The sequence below is a fragment of the Paramisgurnus dabryanus genome, chromosome 2 (genome assembly GCF_030506205.2).
Source record: "Paramisgurnus dabryanus chromosome 2, PD_genome_1.1, whole genome shotgun sequence".
Lineage (NCBI taxonomy): Eukaryota > Metazoa > Chordata > Actinopteri > Cypriniformes > Cobitidae > Paramisgurnus > Paramisgurnus dabryanus.
Genome location: NC_133338.1, coordinates 23932568 through 23952729, shown reverse-complemented (window position 1 = coordinate 23952729; position 20162 = coordinate 23932568). Strand labels below are relative to the sequence as shown.

General features: G+C 37.6%; 1 protein-coding gene across 1 annotated transcript in view; it reads right to left on the bottom strand.

The window, feature by feature from the left end:
- Nucleotides 1–2051: 2051 nt before the first annotated feature.
- The window catches only part of poln (polymerase (DNA directed) nu), a 68360-nt gene continuing 50249 nt past the window's right edge, over nucleotides 2052–20162 (bottom strand). Inside the window, exons 20-26 of the mRNA XM_065248522.2 lie at nucleotides 19765–19847; nucleotides 14184–14315; nucleotides 7688–7798; nucleotides 7412–7487; nucleotides 3953–4020; nucleotides 3795–3856; nucleotides 2052–3507 (exon numbers count right to left, since the gene is read on the bottom strand). Of these exons, the coding sequence (XP_065104594.1) occupies nucleotides 3415–3507; nucleotides 3795–3856; nucleotides 3953–4020; nucleotides 7412–7487; nucleotides 7688–7798; nucleotides 14184–14315; nucleotides 19765–19847 (625 nt within the window). The 3' untranslated portion in view covers nucleotides 2052–3414. The remainder of the gene's footprint in view (nucleotides 3508–3794; nucleotides 3857–3952; nucleotides 4021–7411; nucleotides 7488–7687; nucleotides 7799–14183; nucleotides 14316–19764; nucleotides 19848–20162) is intronic.

The following is a 20162-nucleotide window of genomic DNA, read 5'->3' as shown; positions in this document are numbered from 1 at the left end:
CACATTTGTGCCAATCGGAGCAAAAGCAACTTTCAGAGTCCCTGCAATCCTTCTTTCAGCAATGTACTTGTAAAGGGGCTTTTCTTAAAAGCATCACAAACTGTACCGGTAGTGAAATCTTTGTTATGGGAAATGTATGGCACTTATGAGGTAATTTCACAAAATGGCTCTTATACCTTTTTGTTTCAATACTCATGTTTACATTTTTGTGTAAGTTGGCATTATTTGTTCCAATCATGTCAGCATGCTGATATCAGTCATTGGCTGCCTGTAACTATTGAGTCAAGCTCACACAAAGCACAGCAGAGAAATGATATGCAGCCATGCTAGGGGGGCGGGTCAGTTGCCACAAATGGGGAGTGCCCAACAAAGGGTCGGTGTGGTATTATAATAAGGGTGTAAGCCTGGGTGGTGGAAAGAAGTATGGGGGAAAAAGGGGTTTGAGGTTATGGCAAATCTGACCTTGCTTTACCTGTTTGGTTGCAGTGATCATCTGGTTCTTTGAGTTTGAAATCTTTATACTACCTTGGTGTCTTAAATTTCAGTTTTTGTTTTTTTAAAACTGCTGTTTACGCCCCCCTTATCTTTTATTTCTGTAATACACAGGAACTTTGTAAAGATGTAAAGAAAAGTTTTCCTGATTCATGGATGAAAAGGATGTTAATACTGTATCAATTAAAGCAACGATGCATAAAGCTTAGAAATATTTGTCTTGGTGGGTTTTCAGATACCACACGCACATCAAGTTAAAAATGGTACTAAATAGCACTAAAAGTGGTTTACTGGCTCGTAATGATATAGGGAAACCATTTTAAGTGTCATATAGCACCTTTGTAGAACCTTTAGTTGTGCTAAAGTGGTGCTATATCACAACTTCTGGTTTTTCATAGGTGCTATATACAGTAGCACTAAAAATACACTCAAAAAAATTATTCATTGAATTTAATCAATTTTTTTAAGGTAAGTGGTTGCAATAAATTTATTTAAGCTACATTTAAACAAAAAAGATTAGTAAAGTAATATAAATATAAAACTTTTGTTTAAATGTAGCTTAAATAAATAAATTTTTTCAATGAATTTATTACACGGCACACAGACATACTGATCTGATATCAACCGCCGAGTCATTGTGACTGTACAATTGATCACTTACAAATAAACAAAATATAAAGTTAACATCTACAAAGGATTAAACCAAATTGCACACATGTCTTGTTTGAATTTCGTGTCTTGGCTCAAATCTGCTAGGAAACAGAAGGCAGATGGTCTGCATTTCTTACAAATGAGAAAATGTGACTTAGTCTGTGAAAACCCAGCTAAATCAGTTTTGTGATTTACTTGTTTTAACATAAATTTCATAATGCAAAGGACATTCTGTAAAAATACAACAATGATATCTCTGAAAATTGACTGAACAACCAAGTCAAAGATTGAAATCAATGTAAAATCAATAAGTGAAATCAAACTTTGATGCTCGTAATATCATAATTAGATTGAGACTTTAGTAGGGCTGCATAACAACTAATCGTTTGCAGAATAAAAGTTTTTGTTTACATCGTGTGTGTGTGTGTGTGTGTGTGTGTGTGTGTGTGTGTGTGTGTGTGTGTGTGTGTGTGTGTGTGTGTGTGTGTGTGTGTGTGTGTGTGTGTGTGTGTGTGTGTGTGTGTGTGTGTGTGTGTGTGTGTGTGTGTGTGTGTGTGTGTGTGTGTGTGTGTGTGTGTGTGTGCGCGCGCGTGACAATTATGTATATATAAAAACACACATGCATGTATGTATTTTAAGAAAAAAAAGTGTATATATTAAATATTCATATTTATATGTAATATAAATAAAATATAAATATAAAAATGTTTATAGCTACACATGTTAATATTTCTTAAATATACACATGCATGTTTGTGTATTTATATATACACACACACATCTAATAATTTTACACAATACACACACATATATGATGTAAACAAAAACTTTTGTTATGCAAACGATTAGTTGCGAATAGTTTTTATTCAGCCCTAGATTTGAGCCTAGATTTTATAGACAGTCACATATATAAAATCAATGTTTTGTATGCATATATTTGTTCATGTGGCAAGCAGCTGTGTAATAAGCGTGATAATGTAGATACTGTCAGTTGTTATTGGAAATAAACCCTCCAGGGTGACACAAGTGTCCCTGTATGGGTTTATTCTGTGACAACAACCTGCTGGCTGTACATTATTCCCTTATATAATATATAACAATTCTCTAATCATTCCCTTAAAATGTGATCTCATCACTTACTCCTAACACATTCCAAATAATCCTCTATTGAAAGGATAGTTCACCAAAAAATGACCCAACCAAACCAATCATGAGTCCCATTCACTTCCATAGTAGGAAAAAAAGAATACTATGGAAGTCAATGGGGCTCATAAACTGTTTGTACAAACATTTCTCAAATTATCATCCTTCCTGTTCATCAGATCAAAGAAATGAATACAGGTTTGTAACAACACGAGAGTCAGTAAATGATTACAGAACTTTAATTTTTGGGTGAACTATTCTTTTAAACCAAATCTCAGCGATGGGATAATATTTCCACGCAAAGCATGAATTAATGAGTAAGTGAGAACAAACATCATGACCCAGCAGGGTACAATACGGCACGAGGCACATTTGTGCCAGACCTTTGAAAACAGCCTTGCAGGGTTATCATGACATTCAGAGGTGTTACAGCAATCTGTGGGGTGACAGCAAACAATGTAATGTTTCTCAAGGGGGCCTGTATTGGTATTAATAATCTGCATAAAGAGTGGGCATAGATAATCCAACAACAAAGACACAAAAAATCGTGTCTCTTTGCTTAGCGGAGAGTTGTGTGCTCGAAGGCTGTAAACTGCGGCTAAATGAGTAGTGGGTCTGCCAGGAATCAGAACAGATGAGATTAACGGTTTTAAAAATGCAGTGAGCGAGACTTACTAAATGAAGACCGAGTTTATTAATATTCATCCAGACAAAGACGTTCCATCACAGTCCCTGAGAGACAGATAGCAGTGACACCGGCTCACAGTTCAGTAATACATCTGAAATTAAGCCCATCCCTATAACACGCATCCCGCATCTTAAATCATATATTTATGGAAATGAATAGTCATAAAGACAAAATGTATATTGTATGGCAATATAGGGTCAATGAAGGGTGTAAATAAAACCACTGTAGCCCTTGAACAGCAGGAGGAACAACAGAATCCAACGCAACAGTAAAAGATAAAAACAAATAAGTAAAAGATAAAAAGCACCCCCCCACCCCAAAATGGAACTGGTGCAAACCAGCCCGCGCCTACCGTTTCCCTCGGATACGTCATCGAGAAATAAGTAATAGGAGCTGCAGCTGCTCGGTTACCATAGTGATGGCGAGGAAGAATGAGAGACTCAGGGTGAAGACGCTGAGGTGGTGCATGAGGGGTTCATCTCACACATTGAGCCCCATGACTGTCCTGTAGACAGGGAGACTTTGAGGGGCACCTAAACAGGGAGAAATAACCAGATCACCTACATCTATCATTCAGTCTTACAGTAACTTAAGGCAGGGCTACCAGGAAATCCAATTAGGTTACTAGTAAAACACTGTGACAAAATGCACAATGGACAGTTCTGTTTAATAGTCTGTCTGATATGATTAGGGCTTGTATAAAGTGTGTCTCAGGCAAGGCAGAGACTTCAGATGACAGAACAGATACTGTATGCCAAGAAAGTAACTTGCTGAGATAAATGACCATGATTCAAATTAAGCTGCGTGGGTGCTCACTTACGGAGAGACTCACTCCTAAACTTTCAATGTGCTGAATGGACTCCATGGTCTTCTTCACCATTACTGTTCACAAACATACCATGCACATATAATCTTACATAAGTGATATATAGTTATTCAGTTGGTAACAATGAGAACATGTCTGTAATGTTCACTCACCAGCAAACTCATGTACTTGTGAGCTCTCAACTTCAAACAGCAGTTCATCATGGATTTGAGCCACCAGCCTGTAAACATAGACAACCAGAGGACTAGAACAGAACTATCAAATCCAGAAATAATAACAGGGTCATGACCACCAATCCATGATGTGTTTAGTTTCAGTAGTGCAATGGCATTAGTGCATTAGATGTTTCAGTAAAAAGTAGTGCTGGGCAAAGATTAATCAGGAAAATAAAAGTGATTAATACAAAATAAAAGTGATTTCTTGCATAATATGTGTGTGTGTACTGTGTGTAAATTATTATGCATATTTAACCACGCACACATACACTCACCTAAAGGATTATTAGGAACACCATACTAATACTGTATTTGACCCCCTTTTGCCTTCAGAACTGCCTTATTTCTATGTTGCATTGAATCAACAAGGTGCTGAAAGCATTCTTTAGAAATGTTGGCCAATATTGATAGGTATAGCATCTTGCAGTTGATGGAGATTTGTGGGATGCACATCCAGGGCACGAAGCTCCCGTTCCACCACATCCCAGAGATTTTCTATTGGGTTGAGATCTGGTGACTGTGGGGGCCATTTTAGTACAGTGAACTCATTAGTCCCTTTCACACATACAGTCTTTACTGGTAATTTACTGGTAAATTGCAGTTAACATGTCATGTGTGAACAGAACCTTTCCGGTAAATCAGTGCTCCCAATTTACCAGTAAGACAGGTTGTAAGATTACCAGTAATTTACCGGTAAGCACTATGTGTGAACGAAAATATAGGATTACCAGTATTTAGAACGGACAAAGTCGGACAGCGCTGACAGATCGGGCCAATCAGAACGTTTTTATACAGGTGACGCGTTTACCCCGCACTGTTTACGTTCGTTTCCACACACATGCTGCTTAAAAGTCGAGCAGACCTGAAGTTAACATCAAGTTGTTTAAAACAGCTTAGGGGCTGTTTACACTTGGTATTAAGATGTGTTTTCATCGATCGGATCACAAGTGGACGAGAGAGACACATTACGTTTACACCTGGTATTTAAATCCGTCTCTTTTGTCCACTTTCGACCGCTTTTGTCCTGAATACTGTGAGGGGACGGTCCGTGAGACGGTGGGCGAGTCTCTCTGCTGTCATTCAAACGCGAGCGAGAGTAATTATGAGTTTATATGTACGCAAACTAATATTATGTCGGAGTCCGCTGCTTGTTTAGCAAGTATACATGCTGCACAGTGTTTTGTACGTGTATATGTTAGAGCTTTCTCTGAATTTTCAGCGCAATTGATGAAATAGGATCGCGCAACTTTCACGCTTTCAAAACGAAACTACGGAGAACACCCGCAGTAGTTTTATCAATGAAAGGCTAACAATAGCTCTGTTCACCGTATGTTCACGCCAGAAGTCAAAAAAGACGTAAAACTTGTGTTTAATACCGCAGATTAGATAAATGGGCGGAGAGAAGGCGGTCGCGTGTGGCTGTTCGAACACATTCAACCACATTTGCGTTCCGCAACTCCGAAGCGATCCGATCGAAAGTGGTTTCGACTACCTCTGTATGTGGTTGAAAGTGGTCGAAAGTGGACGCGTTCAAAACGTTTTGAACCCTGTTTACACCTGGCATTAACGTCGTCCACTTGTGATCCGATCGACGAAAACGCATGTTAATGCCAAGTGTAAACAGCCTCTTACAATCTATTTGCCAAATTTCCGACGTCCTTAGCACATCTTCTGTGAAGCCTTATGTGCAAAAGCAGGTTCCGTTTGATGCCGCCTAACGCAATGTTGTTTGGTCACGAGCAACTTCGCGACCGTTTGCCACAGATGTGAAAACAACAAAATACGGACCGACGATGTTAAGTCATAACCCGCCATTGTTTACAAATACGACACGGAGCTCGCCGGCCGCGCCCCACATGTAACTTCCGCTTTCTCTCCGAATGTACTGGTATTTTGATACTGATGTGTGAATATCTTACTGGTAAAAAGACGGAATGTCACTGCATGTAATGAATTTACTGGTAAATTCATTCTGGTTAATTCATGGTAATTGACCAGAAATCACTGTGTGAAAGAGGCTATTGTCATGTTCAAGAAACCGGTTTGAAATGATTCAAGCTTTGTGACATGGTGCATTATCCTGCTGGACGTAACCAACAGAGGATGGGTACATGGTGGTCATAAAGGGATGGACATGGTCAGAAACAATGCTCAGGTAGGCCGTGGCATTTAAACGATGCCCAATTGGCACTAAGGGGCCTAAAGTGTGCCAAGAAAACATCCCCCACACCATTACAGCACCACCACCAGCCTGCATAGTGGTAACAAGGCATGATGGATCCATGTTCTCATTCTATTTATGCCAAATTCTGACTCTTCAGAAATCGAGACTCATCAGACCAGGCAACATTTTTCCAGTTTTCAACTGTCCAATTATGGTGAGCTTGTGCAAACTGTAGCCTCTTCTTCCTATTTGTAGTGGAGATGAGTGGTACCCGGTGGGGTCTTCTGCTGTTGTAGCTCATCCGCCTCAAGGTTGTGCATGTTGTGGCTTCACAAATGCTTTGCTTCATACTTTGTTTGTAATGAGTGGTTATTTCAGTCAAAGTTGTTCTTCTATCAGCTTGAATCAGTCGGCCCATTCTCCTCTGATCTCTAGCATCAGCGATGCATTTTCGCCCACAGGACTGCCGCATACTCAATGTTTTTCCCTTTTCACACCATTCTTTGTAAACCCTAGAAATGGTTGTGCGTGAAAATCCCAGTAACTGATCAGATAGTGAAATACTCAGACCAGCCAGTCTGGCACCAACAACCATGCCACGCTCAAAATTGCTTAAAATCACTTTTCTTTCCCATTATGACATTCAGTTTGGAGGTTAGGAGATTGTCTTGACCAGGACCACACCCCTAAATGCATTGAAGCAACTGCCATGTTATTGGTTGATTAGAAAATTGCATTGAGAAATTGAACAGGGGTGCCTAATAATCCTTTAGGTGAGTGTACATATATTAATGACAGAAAATTATTTATATATAATTTTTATTTAATTTATATATCATATAGAATATATATATATATATATATATATAAAAAATATATATACACATGTAAATGTTTCTTAAATACATACATGAATGTGTGCATTTATATATACATAATAATTACACACAGCACACACTTATATATTATGCAAAAAAATCACTTTTATTTTTTGATTAATCGAGATAGTAAAAAGCTTTCCATGTTTTACATCGCTGGAAGACAGATCTGGAAAACCATCAACTAAAGAGATGTATACTCACTGAAAGGAATAGAAGACATATATCAAGGCAGAATGGGGGGGGCATATGGCTCTTAAGAAAGATAAATGTGTGTAATATAGACAGGTTAAGTGATTTACAGAGATGGGCTGAGGGAGATGAAGACACAGAACAAAAGAGGTCTAAACGTACCTGGCTGTGTGAGCAGTGGAAGACACTTGGGAGCAGATTTTGATCATGGCCATTTTGGCAAGGTCTGCAGCTGAGCCTGACGGTCACACAAATACAAAAACACAGCTTTATCATAGACCAACCTAAATCACAGAGCATTACAGTCTATTTATGATTTTATTATAAATATGTAGCCCTCACAAATATATGCCGACCTTTCTTTTCTGTTATTACTCTTATTGTGATGACTACAGATGCATCAAACATTACAAACACAAGTAGACAGTTACACAATACCCTGTAGCATAAAGTTGACGGCCTGTCTCTCTGCCTGATTTCGAAGGCTCCAGTCAGCAGAGCGAATTTGAGGGAGAGAACGCCGTCTTCCCATTATTGACTTCACAAAACCTAAAAGGCACCGACAAGTAAGAACAGACACACACTCAAATTACACTTAAAGACTTTATACCAATTTTGCTCAGTCACACATTTACACACAAACAAACGTATGAATCACTAATGCCAGGGCATTGCTGGGAAAGTCAGACAAAAGGATGAGCTTTGCACTTAAACCCCTTTTGCAAAAGAGTGAGAGGTCAGCTGGTGGTCACGTTCGAAAAATCTTTGTCCCTGAAGCACAGAAAGACCAAGGCATAAAGAGAGACCACCGTTTGCACATGTGTGACAGTGTTTAGGAATTTGGGGGGCTTGTCATATGTGTGGATAATACTGATGGCATGCCTTTGGAATGTGCTTCTGTGTGTTTCTCTGCTTTGTCCAGTGTGTGTTTATGTGCAGAAATGTGCTGTATCTGTATATTCTTTATGTAATGCTATGTGTTAGCAATAAAATAACCCAAACTTATACCTTATCCTTACCCAATATCAATGAAATACATAAAAAATTTGCAAACATGTGAAGCTTGACCTTTTCTAGAGCTATTGTTTGCAATCAGTTTTAACAAACTGGCCCCAAGATGATTCTTAATGGATCTATGATGTCAGGTCAGTTTCACCCAAGGCCATACTGGTGCCCTAACAAAATCACTAGAGTAATTTTACTGTAGACATGTTTGACAGCCAGAAAATCACCAAATACTTAAATAGGTGTGACCCTATCTGTAAAGTCCATGCTAAAGTCTCATAATCTAAATATGAGATTAAGAGCATCCAAGTAGTCAGCCACAAAAAATATGAAAAAGGGTAACGTGTGTTTATTGTTGTAAATAATAGATTTTGAGATATAGTTCATGTATAATAGTGTAGATTATTGGTTTTATTGACATAATGTTTATTACTCTGCACAAAAAGTAAACCTCTTAACTCATTCCCCATCAGCCTTTTTTTTAAAAGTTGCCCGCCAATTTTGTGATTTTTTTCTAAATGTTTCACAAAATCCCTTCCAGGAAAATTGTCTTCTATAAATATATAAACATACAAATATATCAAATGAAAGAACTGCTTTCGAACAACCAAACAAAACAAAACATTTCATCCTATCTACATTTGCTTTCTTGTTATAACCTCTTAAAGAAATATTCAATTTTCTTAAAAGAAAAATCCAGATAATTTATTCACCACCATGTCATCCAAAATGTTGATGTCTTTCTTTGTCAAGTCGAGAAGAAAATATGTTTTTTGAGGAAAATATTGCAGGATTTTTCTCATTTTAATGGACTTTAATAGAGCCCAACATTTAATACTTAACTCAACACTTAACAGTTTTTTTCAACATAGTTTCAAAGGACTCTAAACGATCCCAAACGAGGCATAAGGGTCTTATCTGGCGAAACAATTGTCATTTTTGACAAGAAAAATAAAAAATATACACTTTTAAACCACAACTTCTCGTCTAGATCCGGTCGTGATGCGTCACCGTGACCCCACGCAATACGTCATGACGTCAAGAGGTCACAGAGGACGAACGCGAAACTCTGCCCCAGTGTTTACAAGTGTTGAGAAAGAGGACCGTTCCTACGTTGTTGTATGTCAACTGATACTAATTAACGTCTTTGTCCCTACGTCACTACGCATTTACGTTAGGTCGCGCTGGACCGGACCTAGACGAAAAGTTGTGGTTTAATATTTTTTATTTTTCTTGTCAAAAATGACAATCGTTTCGCTAGATAAGACCCTTATGCCTCATTTGGGATCGTTAATAGTCCTTTGAAACTCAGTTGAAAAAAACTGTTAAGTGTTGAGTTAAGTGTTAAGTGTTGGTGTCCATTAAAGTCCATTAAAATGAGAAAAATCCTGCAATGTTTTCCTCAAAAAACATAATTTCTTCTCAACTGAACAAAGAAAGACATCAACATTTTGGATGACATGGTAGTGAGTAAATTATCTGGATTTTTCTTTTAAGAAAATGAAATATTCCTTTAAATATGGGTAGGTTTCTTCAAAAATAAAAAAATGAGCAAAAAGCTGAAATAATTGCCTAAAGTTCAAATTTTGTTAGAGATCAGATTCAAAATGGTTATCAAAACACACACAGAGTTTTTTATAAATTGGGTAATCTAGTGGATAATAGCAGAATTACAGATTACCGTAAAAACTCATGAGGAAAGCGTCATTGGCAGGAAAATATTTTCTTTTTAATTGAAAAAATAGCTTTTATTAAAATAAAAGCGGGGAAAGAGTTAAACATTAATTTATTTTCCAGCACAAATGAGTTTACATTTTAACAAACCACCATTATGGCGATCAGTGTTTGTTTTTTATCAGCTTCATTTATAAGGACACATCCAAAAACTAATTTTTGCCCACACCTACAAAGTGGCAATTTGAACATGCTATAATAAATGATCTGTGGGGTATTTTGAGATAAAACTTCACATATGTACTCTGGGACCAACCAAAGATTTATTTTACATCTTTAAAAAGTCTTGTGAAATGTCCCCTTTAAAGTTCTGTAAAGTCAATTGTGAAAATTGTTTCTAAACACATTATAAATATTAAAAATTTATTTCTGAAACACTTGAACTACGACTGAACTATGGAGTACTGAATTGCAGAGATGGATCATTAAACACCATTTCTGAGGTCAAGATTTTTTTTTATCCGATTCTAAAACGGTTGCTCAATGATGCACTTAAGTCACTGTGCATGACCCCGCCCCTAACACAATCGCGAGCATTAAATGAGGTTGTAGCCATATTTGAAAGTTAAGAGAGACTATAGCTTTCCACGAGTGGGCGTGGTTTCAGCACAGACTGAGATCGCGCCCCCAGCGCTTGAGAGCAAAAAATGCTGCCTACTTTTCCAAGATTTTGAAAACTTATTTTATTTACTTGCCATTTTTTCCATCATTCAAATTTGGTTGGGTGGTTAAGAACACATTGTTTGTGGAGTGACATTCTCATTTAAAGAGCAACTATTGTCCGATTCACGATTTGACATTTTCTTTGTTGTGTAACCTGGGCCGGTTGACGTGGACAAGACCAACATTTTCATAATTCGCTTGGACTCACAGCCTGTTAGTTAACTCCTGTTAGCATTGCGAGTCAATCTTTCAAACATGGTAAGGAACGTAACATTTCCCGGTGACGTTAGAGGCAGAGTCGTATAATAACAGAGTTACGAAACGCTTTGATCTCGCCGCCGCGCGGTCACGTGATTCATGTAACGTTCTACAGTTCCAAACCAAGCAGGGCTGTCAATCTGTTTGCATAGCTTTTCAGCTATTTTAGGTAAATATTAGCTTGTAATGGGAATTGATCACTATACTTACTGTGTTTATAACGTTTTTTTACTAGGGAGTGATGGAAATACAGTAAATCAGTTAATAAAGATAAACAGTTAATTGTGACCCAAATATAACTGTGGTTATCAATACCAACTACAGCAACACAGTTTATCTTTTATTTTTGTAGCAAAATATGGCTATATAAATGGCTATCAATCTGCTAAAAACATAATTCCTACACTTTTACTATATTAAAATCACAAAAAAGATCGCAAACGCGGTTATTTGTAACAGTGAAGCATAACAGAAACACACTAAATTCATATTTTAAATTCACATTAAATGTTAATATAATCATACATGATTTTCGAGGATACATCACTCGTATTACTTACCAAACACAATGAAACACATAGCAGCATTGTAAGCAGTGTGACTTTCTTATAAGGCATTTAGCTTGTCGCTGTTGCCCCCTAGTGTTACTCGTAATATATAAAAAAAGATAAGTATAAAGTAGATGGCCACCAGTAATAAAATATTAAACCATTAAATCTATATTATTCACACATTTTACACAACTCATTAAAATATAAAAATTTTACTAGTTATTATTAACGATAATCATTACCTACAGCAGAGTTCATAAAATATCACTGTTGACTATATTAATGAAATGTCCGAAAATGTAAAGAGAAACGGTAATTTCATCGATTTACCAGCAGGTGCCATTGAAATGAATGGGCTTCAGTGCAGCGTTTGGAACTATGCGTCACTACCGGTCACTACATGAAACGCTGTTACTTCCGCATTCCATTCTTACAACGGACGTCTATGTGAGTGTCGTAACTCTATTATTATACGACTCTGGTTAGAGGTATTCAGGCCAATCAGGAAAATAATGTGTTTTTTGAACCATAAACCATGCAAACACATTACATTACACCAAAAACACAAAACAATGTTGTTTAGCAATGAAATAGGTGACCTGTAATATCGGACTTTAAGGTGGCTTGGTGTATTAAAATGTTTGGGAGTACTATAGTTGGTCGCAGCATGGGCCAGCTGGAATGGTTGTTTTATCACCTCTGATAAAGATTTGATCACTATAACATTAAGCACAGCAAGTCTTGCTGAGAAAATCTCTTCACCATAGAGAAAATTGGACATTATCGAGGTACTGTTGGAACTCTCTGTTCTAGTACAGATTACAGCTCAGCCTTTCAGCTCTTCATTTCTTTTGCCTGAATTTCTGTCCTCTTTAAGATAACTTTCCCAGCAAAATGGCAGCAGCCATTTGTTGCTGGCGGCAATGGATTGTGAGGCCCCGTCAATAGCTCCAGTATTGACTGAGTAATGAGCACACTGTCAGTAACTCTGCTGAATGGAACTTGTTTCAGATTCTGAGGCGCCTCTTTGATGAACAACTCTCTGAACTTTTTGGCAAGTTTCAGCATTACCCTCAGGTTATGATTAGCCACTACTTTGTATAAACTATTTCTATTGCATCAGGTTGTGTGTTCGGCATTTGGCACCATTGCTATTTTTTCACACATTTTCAATCACACAAAGATAAATGTAGAGGGAATATAGTGTAACTAAATGACTGAGTGTAACTAAATTCACAGCCTGGTGTGAAAGACATGATATATTTGATGGTGGCCAAAACTTCACTGATTTTTAACCATTAAAAGTTTAATTATTTTCTAGAAAGAGTGAGTGATGCACCCTTTTTTCCATTAAGTCTGATTTTTTTATTTCATCTTCTCTACTTTGATGGTTAAGCATCTTTTTTTAAATCAAGACATGATTTGTGTAGTATCACTAAAAGTGCAAATATATCAGTAGCTTAAAGTGCACCTATTTCATTGCTAAAATTTCCACATACCGTATACGTTTGTAGCTTCAGAAGATATACAGTCTTCCTGAAATGCACAGATATTGTACAAAACTCATTGATTTGAAAAACGCTGTGTCCCTGATTGGCCAGCTAATCTGTACGTTGTGATTGGCCTGCATACTTCTGACGTCAGCCGGAAATGTGACGCTCCTTACCATGTTTGAAAAAAGATTCGGTTGCTAACAGAAGTTAACATATAGGCTGTGTGTCCAAGTGGGAGGAATTACGATAATGTCGGTCTTTACTGCATCATAAATCCCAGGAAGTAAACTGTTGCCTACAATCCGCGTGTTTGTTGTAGTCCAAGGGTTTGTTGTAGATTACTCTCGTCATCATTTCCCTTGGGGTTTGTACCTTTTGCATATCGTTAACATGAACTAATACACAAAGGAAATGTAAAACCGTGAATCGGACCATAGGTGCTCTTTAATATATTTTACAAAGAGATGAGCTGCCATCTTGGGGTGACATGACCGGTTGAATACTATTCAGTAATCTTGGTAGCTTCAGAGTATTGCAGTAGGTTCTTCTGCACCATAGACAGTAAAAGAAATGGACACAGCGACCCCATTGGATTCAACGGAGACAAGTGAAGTCAATTAGAAGCACGCACTTCCTGGGTGTCGAGCGTACTGCGCAGACTCAAACTGAGCTCAATGACGTGGATGTCACGTGAGCAACCTGCCTGACAATTGTAAGTCTTCTAATAGCCGTGCCACGGGAAATCTGAATCACCTACTGAATCTTGCAGAGACGGCGAGCGTGAACAGGAGCACATTTTGGTTAGTATTTTGATTAATAATCTCCCTTGACTTTATGCCTTCACGTCCACCCGATTGCCTCATAGTCAGTAAAAGATTGCCTGTGAGCTTCTCTCCCAGTCCATACGGTAATTTCTCTACTGTGCGACAGAAAGTCGCAGGTTATGACGCAATCGTTAGCCTATTTTTACAAAAACTGCTTCTACTGGGACATAACGTAAGATACATGGTAATGGAGCCTTTTATACATTTTCATGTTTCTTTAGAAATAATTAATGGACAAATGGAGTCTTTAAACGCCTCAGATGTAAAGTTATTTGCTGTCAAAGTGACGCCAAAATGAATGGGAGTCAATGGGATGCTAACAGCAGATGGGTGTTCGCTAAGCAATGGCGGCGTCCAGGGAAGCTTCAATAAAATATGAAACCCTGCCCCCCTGTTCTGGACCCACCGTGTTTGTGGCAGAACTGGATGGTGTGTTGGACGAAGGCCTGCACCTCTCTGTACGTCTGGAGGAAAGTGTCCAGAAAACGACTGGCCTCTTCTGCGTTTACACCCAGAATACCAGACAGCCGTTCTCTTCCTATGCATGAAGGAGTAAATGAGAGAGAAAGAGATAGAGAGTCAGTGGAAAACTGGGAGAAAAATTCTACCTAAGTGGTCTGAAATAAACAGTTATTACTGGACGGCAGTGACTTTCATATCTCTATTATTGCAAGAAAAAAAGGTAAATGAAAAGCAGCATGAAAAATATATTTTTTAACTTGGTCAAGACAATATAAGTGTTTCTCACTTATGCAAAATTCCATGATGCTAGGGTGGATGCTTACTGATCTCAGAGTCTCTGTGACAATCAGGTCATTAGATATTGCTTTAGTATAAGTCTATGGAATGGTTTTACACCACTTCATCATGCAGCAGGCAAATGCGATTATTTTGTTTGATTTTTTTTATTTATTTATTAAAAATTCAAGATTCAATATTTTATTTGTCACACATACTGGTAGTTACCCTGTATAGGCTATGGGTATACAACTAGCAACAAAAATAAATAGTTACCAATGATATGTACAACCAACAAAAGAGGATAAGGCAGAGGAGTGGCGCAGATAGAGAATGTTTATATGCATTGTGCAGAATATACCTTTAATGTCCTTCAGAAGAGAACCAAAACATTTTTATGTTCCCAGCGGACAAAATAACTTGCACCAATCATCCTGTTCAAAAGTATTCATACCCTGACTTAATGTAACCAATTGACCCCAGTGTGAAAAGATTCATTTCAACGTCAATGGCTGATGGAAAGGGGTCAAACATGCGGATGACGACAGAAATGCAAAAAATTTGCAGGACCTGGAAGATTTTCATACCTCAAAAGGCATGTAAACTTTTGAACTGGGTTATTGTTGTAAATGTAGCTATATATTATGATGTGTTGTGACTTGTATCTGTATGTATCTGTTATGTGAAATAGCCATTTAATACTTAGGTCTAAAGGTTTATTGCCAAATAATGAGCAACTCATGCATAAGAATGAGCAAAGTAATACTTAAAGCAACACTATGTAGTTGTCATGTAAAAATGACTTACAGCTCCCCCATGTGGTTGAAAAGCGCAACAGTGCCTGGTATCAGACACTCTTCTGCAGGCTGGGGGAGGGGCGGGGCTGTGTGCTCTACCCTCCACCGCCACTTTCAGAGTGTGCTTGTAGCAGCTAGGAGGCTGCTCAGGTTGCAGCAACAGTACAATTTGTCCAGTTAAAAGTTGTTCTATCACTGAAATAATTTTAGAGACATTATTTAAAGGTAAGTGTTGCTTTAAATGTAATTGTCTGTTGAATCACATTTATACATTAAAGTGCTATTCGGTTTTTGTGATAAAATGTACTAAAAGAAGAATAATCTATTCTGATTCAGATATGAGGTTAAATCTGTTTACATGTTTATGGTAAACAAATATAAATGAAACAAAGCTTTTCTTCATTATTGATGTTTAATTCTTTAAACTTGATTTAAAATAAAACACATTTGTGTGTCAGTCTACAAAACATAAGCACCACTGAACAGATGCTGTTCATGCCAGCCTACACAACACACAAGGAGCAGATTTTTACTGCAACACGCAAATACATTTCTTGCACTTGATACATGAATGCTGTGCAGACCCAGGCTCATTTTCTCTGACCTTTGTCTGTCTGTAATTGAGATTATTTCTAGACACAAAGTGAGAGTGAGTGAGAGAGAGAGAGAGAGAGAGAGAGGAAGAGAGAGAGAGAGAGAAAGAAACATATCAAGCATGTGAGTAAGGAGATGAAGATGGTAGCATGCAGGCAGAAGTGATGAAGAGTCTGTGTCACAGTGCATTCTTATTGGCTATGGTCATTTGCCCTATAGTGCTCCTAATTATCCCATATCTGCTCTAAATCATCCCGCTCTCTAGGATACCCAATAGTTTGTCTTTTGCATTCTGACCCAGTTGTGTGTTTGTGTGTGTGTGTGTCCACCCCCCATGTGTGTGTGTTTTTGATATTCTTCTATGTAATATTCCCTTTTAGTATTAGGTTACCATGGTTATCTGCCGCTTTCTGCAAGATTATCAACATATGCTGACACTGTGACTCTCTCACCCACTTTCTAATTCTGCCAGCGCTCAAGCATTCATTATGCTCTCTCTCCCTCACTCTTCTCAGGGATAATAATACGGTAGAAATTAAAATATTTATATAGTATCATGCCTTATATATAGACCACAATATATCTATTTTTCACTAACTCGATACTGACACACACAATTTATTGGTTGGTGATAATGGTGCTTGAGATACCAGAAAAGAGTCCAGAAACTTATAGATGATAAACGCATTCAATGTTTCAAGCTGACCCATTTACAGTAAAGTAGAACAGTGATATCCACCTCCTGTCCCTTTATCTTCACACACACACACACACGCACGCACACACACACACACGCACGCACGCACACACGCACGCACGCACACACGCACACACACAAAAAATCTTTGCTAGTGAAGTTGTAGTCATGGAGGCTGCATTCTGTGAGATCTCTGTTAGCAACCACTCTGAACAATGAGCTATCTGCACTTGAGCCATAAAGGCAAATCCCTCAGTTTGGGCCATAACTTACTTTTTCTCTATCAATTTTAATGTATTTCTCTTTAATTCTGTAGCTAAATTGATTTTATCAAAGTGAATCAGAATAATGTTAAAGTTGTGAAATAATGCGTTGAAATAATATGTTAAACAATTCTCTGATATATACATAGAATGTATGTGGCTTAATTAAGTGCAAAAATTATCCAGACATGTCCATTTACAACCCTAGGATTCTCCTTTATAATGAAATGGTCTATTATTACCTTATTTAAAGGGGCCATGAATAATAATGTAGAGCTCTGCTCTGATTGGCCGTTTACAGAGCAGCTCCTTCAGTAACTCTGCATGTGTGTAAACTGAGGGGCAACCTTCCGATCTCTCTGATGAAGCCAATTGACCCCTTAATCGCATACGTCACTGTGACATCACCGCTGTAGCTGGAGGCTAGCATATAGTATTAACCAGAGGTGGAAAAAGTAATAAAATATTGTACTCAAGTAAAAGTAAAGTTACTTTTATAATATTTTACTTAAGTAAAAGTAAAGTTACTGGTCTAAAAATCTACTCAAGTAAAAGTAAAAAGTAAATCATTTTAACTTTACTCAGAGTAAAAGTTACTTTTTTTTACAGCGGGGAGAGGTGGAGGATTCTAGTATAGTTAAAAAAATGACAAGGGAATATAAATCTCAAACTAGTTGTTTTTAATTGTAGGAACATCTTTACAATTAAAGTGCAATAACAAAAAGTTATTAAAATAAAAAGCTTTTTTAAACTAAGAAACCTTTATGGAATTGTTTAATGATTTTTACACGTGAGTTATGCACTTTTGAAGGTGGTCAGCAGCTAGTAAATACAATCACTATAGTTGTAATTGATGTATTGCTGGTAACATACATTATTTTATTAAACTATAGTTTAAATGAGCATATAATGAGATGAGTGCAATGGCTATATACTTTTGACAGGTTTATTGTCTTCTAGCTTTCCTGACCTGGGTACCTGATGTCAGACCTTTATTCTTCTCTCTCTCTCTCTCTCTCTCTCTCTCTCTGCAATATCTAATGACCTGCGCATTCTCGAGGACGTTCTTAAGTTGTGTTTGATTTGACGCGAAGCTGCTAGACCTCGGAAGATAATGCGCATGGTATTAAAAACGCGTCGTGCAAATGAGCGGTAAACCCGGTCGTTAAGAGCATAAATCCTACCTTTCATAGGAATGAAACACTCGCTTCACGTCAGTGGAAAGTGGTCGCTTAAATATGACCAGGGGTTTCTTTCATAAGATTTGAACTGAGGCGGGTCTGCATTAGCGCGCGCCTGTCTCGTCCGTCTCCATGGTTCTTTTTGCGCGTTCCCGCCCATCAATCATCCGTTGCGCGTCTTTATCACCTTGCTTTTTTAAATATTTTTTTACTCAGTAACGGATATGATTTAAAATGTAGCGAAGTACAATACTTTAAACAAAACATACTTAAGTAAAAGTAAAAGTACAGATTTTAAAAACTACTCAAAAAAGTAAAAGTACACAAAAAAACTACTCAATTACAGTAACGTGAGTAAATGTAATTCGTTACTTTCCACCTCTGGTATTAACTAGCATACAGTACTAACTCAGCAGTCACAACTTTTTTTTAATATTGTAACAGCATTGTAATTAATTAATGTGTAATTTAATGTTGTGAGCGTACATTACGACTGTAACGTCACAGTTTGTGTTATGTTGTGATTGGCCTGTTTTCCAACTGTCTTTTGTATGCACAAGGTTTACATAAGAAAGAGGAAACATACATGTTGTCAATACCATGTACTAGGGGTGGGCGGTAATCTGGTAGATATCATAAACCGGTAGAAATGCGTCAACCGGTAGAGATTTGAACTATCGTCTCTTTCAAGGTTACGTGCCCATGTCACATCGCGGTGCACGTGGTTTACATTCTATGGCACCTTTAAAGGGGACTTATTGTGAAAATTCACTTTATAATTTGTAAGAACATCAATATCTGTCCACAGTAGGGTGACCAGACGTTCCGAAAAATTCGGGACAGTCCCGAAGTCTAAGCTGCTGTCCCGATTCCCAAATTCTGCGCTAATTTCCCCGAAAATTATACTGATGCAAAATCTTAAGTAGTTATTGTCTGATAAAACATGCGCAAGGAGATTGAGTCATCCTGCAGCCCGCCGTCTGCCCATTGGCTGCAGCATCTTTGTTTTTTAAATAGGCTTTAGGCCCGCATAAAGATATGGACTGATAAGGCACAGGAGTGCTGGCCACAGTTAAAACCTCCGATGGCGTCAAGCTTTCAACCTCTGTAGGCTATAGCTCAAGTGTGAATTTAAAGTTGTATTGTTTCTATTAATTTATCTAATTCGTCTATATGCACGAAGCCAATATGAGCTTTTTGTCCTCTTTTTGTTTTATAGAGTAGATTAAGAGAGTGAAAGTTACAGCAGCCGCGAGGACAGTTGAAAGTGCAGGCAGTCACAGTCAGTCACACGAAGGAGTCAGATTGGTCAAGGGCGAGGCACTGTGTTAAAAAACTACTTCTATAAGTATTATATAAATGTATATGCATATGTACTTATATTAATACAAAAATATTAATACAAAAATATGATTGGTTCAGTAACTTCAGTTTGAAATTCATTGTCTTTTATAAGTACATTAAATAAAGAAAACTATTGGATGATCTAACTATTATTGTATGAAGTATAATACTTTTATAGCCTACGTATTATATAAATTTATTTATATGCATATGTACTTATTAATATGATTGGTTCAGTTTGAAATTCATTATCTTTTATTATTAAATAAAATAAATAAACTATTATTGGATGATTGCAAACAAACCAAAGATGTCATTGGGGGGGGGGCAGGACTTTGAAATGAGAACGTATTATGGGTACCACAGTTCTCACCTGCTCCATATATCACAGAGTAGACAATACGTTTGGCATGCTCTCTGTCCTCCAGACTCACTTTGTCCTCACTCATACCCTTCCTAGAAAGACACAGACAGAAAGATTTATTTAAAGGTAGGGTAACAGATTTGATCCTGAAACATTTTTAGTTATGCTGGTTAAAAGTCTCCTCACCTTCTGATAGCAATCACTGTGTTAAGTTGTTTAGATGTATTTGTAAAAATTTATGTCATCTGTGAAAGGCGTAGGACCAAAAAATGTTCAACAAATCATAGATTTCGGTCCGAACGGACGTTTCCTTTTATGTCCCTCATACGTAAGCGTAATTTGAATTCCCACCGCGCAGCGAGTCCACGCAGATACCATACGTCATCGGCGCGTTCACGTGCGCTCTG